The following is a 3,228-nucleotide window of genomic DNA, read 5'->3' on the forward strand; positions in this document are numbered from 1 at the left end:
GATCTCCTGACCTCATGATCCACCCGCCTCGGCCTCCCAAAGTGCTGGGATTACAGGCATGAGCCACCATGCCCGGCTTTGTCAGGCTTTTAATGTTCTCAAATCAGCCCTGATCCAGCCCTTAGCACTTTGTCTCTGAAACACCCTTTCTTTTTCAGTCCCAAGAACCCAGCCCCTAAGCCTTCAGCTCGGTCCCAGGTCTGCCTCTCCTCCAGGGCCTCAGGATGCAGGCTCCAAGCCTTCGGCTGCCCCAGATCCCCCATTCCCTCCAAGAACCAGGAGTCTAGCCTTCTGGCCTCTCTCACCTCAGCTTCCAGCAGTTCTGGAACAGGTTCCTCCTTGGTCAGCATTGGGGGTTCGTCGGTGCTGCCAGCAGTTATGCCCCCGGGATCTGGAACGTCAAGGTAACAAACATCCCCTGAACAGCCACTCTGTGCCAGCAGCACAGACAGTGGGGGAAACAGACGGTCACAGGCCCCAGTCACAGAAGGCAGAGGGCCACGGGAGCAGAGAGGACAGAGCAGGAACCTGGCTGTGCCCCAGGAAGCAGAGGAGGGAACACTGACGTGGGAGCTCGAGGGTGAGTGGGGCTTGATGCGGTGGACAGACAGGAAAGTACGACATGTGAGGCAGAGGGAATGTGTGCTAAGTTGCCACAGATTCTGGGCTTGGACTGCCTCAGTTCAAATCCTGACCTTGGGCCAGCTACTTAATTTCCACGGGCCTCAGTTTCCCCATCTGTAAAATGGGGATAATGATAGTAATTACCTCATGTGGCTGTTGTGAGGGTCAGATGAGTGGATGCAGGTAAAGCACAGTGGTTGGCACACAGTAAGTGCTCAATAAATGCTTGCTACCATTTTTATATTAGCAAAAGTATATAAGTGCTTGGCACTATCTAGACCCAGACCCAGCCCGCGGTCTCACATAAGGATGTTCTTTTTGTTTGTTTGTTTGTTTTTGTTTTTGAGATGGAGTCTCACTGTGTAACCCAGGCTGGAGTGCAGTGGTGCGATCTTGGCTCACTGCAGCCTCCGCCTCCTAGGTTCAAGCAATTCTCCTGCCTCAGCCTCCCTAATAGATGGGATTACAGGTGTGTGCCACCATGTCCGGCTAATTTTTTGTATTTTTAGTAGAGACAGGGTTTCACATTCTGTGAGGCTGAGGGAGGAGGATCACTTGAGCCCAGGAGTTTGAGACCAGCCTCCTGGTCTGGTATAGTATATAGTATATAGTATATAGTAATATATATATAGTATATATACTATAGAGATAGTAAGACTCTATCTCTATAAAAAATAACAACACTAATTAGCTGAGCGTGGTGATGCATGCCTGTAGTCCCAGCTACTCAGGAGCCTGACTGAGCCCAGGAATCCAAGGCTGCAGTGAGCCATGATCACGCCACTGCCTTCCAGCCTGAGTGACAGAGTGAGACCTTGTCTCCAAAACAAAAAAGCAAAGCTTAAAAAATATTAAGGAAAAAGTTGTTCTGGCAGCTATGTCGGGGTGACTAGAAGAGACCAGCTGGAACCAAAAACGGGTGAGAGATGGGAAGGCCAGGGACAGGGCAGGGCCTGGGAGGAAGAGGTGCCAACCAGACGGGTTTGACTGCATGGAAGAAAGCAGAGCTGGCTGGGCACAGTGGCTCAAACCTGTAATGTCAGCATTTTGGGAGGCCAAGGCAGGTAGATCATGAGGTCAGGAGTTCAAGACCAGCCTGTCCAACATGGTGAAACCCCATCTCTACTAAAAATACAAAAATTAGCCAGGTGTGGCCGGGCGCGGTGGCTCAAGCCTGTAATCCCAGCACTTTGGAGGCCGAGGCAGGTGGTTCACCTGAGGTCAGGAAGTTGAGACCAACCTGACCAACATGGCAAAACACCGTTTCTACTAAAAATACAAAAAAATTAGCTGGGCGTGGTGGCAGGCGCCTCTAATCACAGCTACTCAGGAGGCTGAGGCAGGAGACTTGCTTGAACCCAGGAGGCAGAGTTTGCAGTGAGCTGAGATTGTGCCATTGCACTCCAGCCTAGGCAACAAGAGTGAAACTCTCTAAAAAAAAATAGTGATAATTAAATAAATAAATAAAATTAGCTGGGTGTGGTGGCATGCACCTGTGGTCCCGGCTACTTGGGAGGCTGAGGTGGGACGTCAAGGCTGCAGTGAGCCATGATTGCACCACTGCACTCCTGCCTGGGCAACAGAGCAAGTCTGTGTCTCAAAAAAAAAAAAAAAGAATCATGGCCTAGCTACCCAAAGTTTTGATAACTGTTAGGCCCAGGCGAGGGCTGAGCAAGAAGAGAGGTCCTGGGCCTCCTCCCAGAGGAAGAGGTGAAGGTCGGGAGATAGGGCAGACCCGGGAAGTACTGGGAGGCAAGGTCCTGGCTCAAGCCTCCAGCACAACTGCCTTGCGGTGTGACTACAGGAAGGTCCTCTCAGAGCCTCAGTGACCCCATCTGAGCAATGGAGCATGAGACAAAACTGTCTCCAAAGACCCTCCCCAGCCCTGACGGGGAAATGACATGACACAAAATTACAAAAGGGTCTTTATTTGTAAAAAGCCAAAGGGGCCCCTAGGGCAACAGGACAGGCAGGCCGGCTTCTCAGGGGTCGGGGGCATTTGGGCAGATGCGCTTGAGTGGGGGGGCGCCCTCCGAGTCCTCTGTGTCACCCTGGGCTGCCTCAGGGACAGGTGGCACTGGCTCAAAGACGGGGTAAGCTTCGGGGGCCTGGAGAGGAAGGGTGGACAGGCGTGAGCTCCACCGAACCCAGGCGTCCAGCCTCCGAGCCTCTACCTTCTCCAAAGCCTCTACTCCCCTCCCCTCTGGGCCCAGGAGGCAAGCCCAGGGCCAGATGCCCAGGATGCAGAGGAAGCAGGCACCAAAAACAACAACGACAGTGACACTGTGTGGAGGAACGAACCTGATACTTGATATTTTTGAAAATGCATCGAGGTAGCTTCGTGAGAAACGTCAGAGGTTTATGAGGGATTTTCTTACGCTAATTTTACAGTTAAGATTTTTTTGATATTTTTTGAAAATGCATGGAGGAGCACCATGATTTTGTCAGGCTTTATTTATTTATTTATTTATTTTTGAGAAGGAGTCTCACTCTGTCACCCGGCTGGAGTGCAGTGGCGCGATCTCGGCTCACTGCAGCCTCCGCCTCCCGGGTTCAAGCAATTCTCCTGCCTCAGCCTCCCGAGTAGCTGGGACTACAGGCACG

General features: G+C 51.9%; 1 protein-coding gene and 1 long non-coding RNA gene across 2 annotated transcripts in view; one reads left to right on the forward strand and one right to left on the reverse strand.

The window, feature by feature from the left end:
• BCL7C (B-cell CLL/lymphoma 7C) overlaps positions 1-3,228 on the reverse strand; it is a 63,929-nt gene that overhangs the window by 57,595 nt on the left and 3,106 nt on the right. Inside the window, exon 5 of the mRNA XM_011933602.1 lies at positions 306-391. Coding sequence (XP_011788992.1) covers positions 306-391 — 86 coding nt within the window. The remainder of the gene's footprint in view (positions 1-305; positions 392-3,228) is intronic.
• LOC105505691 overlaps positions 1-3,228 on the forward strand; it is a 23,006-nt gene that overhangs the window by 15,371 nt on the left and 4,407 nt on the right. The gene's annotated exons all lie outside the window — the stretch shown is intronic.

The sequence above is a fragment of the Colobus angolensis genome, unplaced genomic scaffold (assembly GCF_000951035.1).
Source record: "Colobus angolensis palliatus isolate OR3802 unplaced genomic scaffold, Cang.pa_1.0 Scaffold128, whole genome shotgun sequence".
NCBI lineage: Eukaryota > Metazoa > Chordata > Mammalia > Primates > Cercopithecidae > Colobus > Colobus angolensis.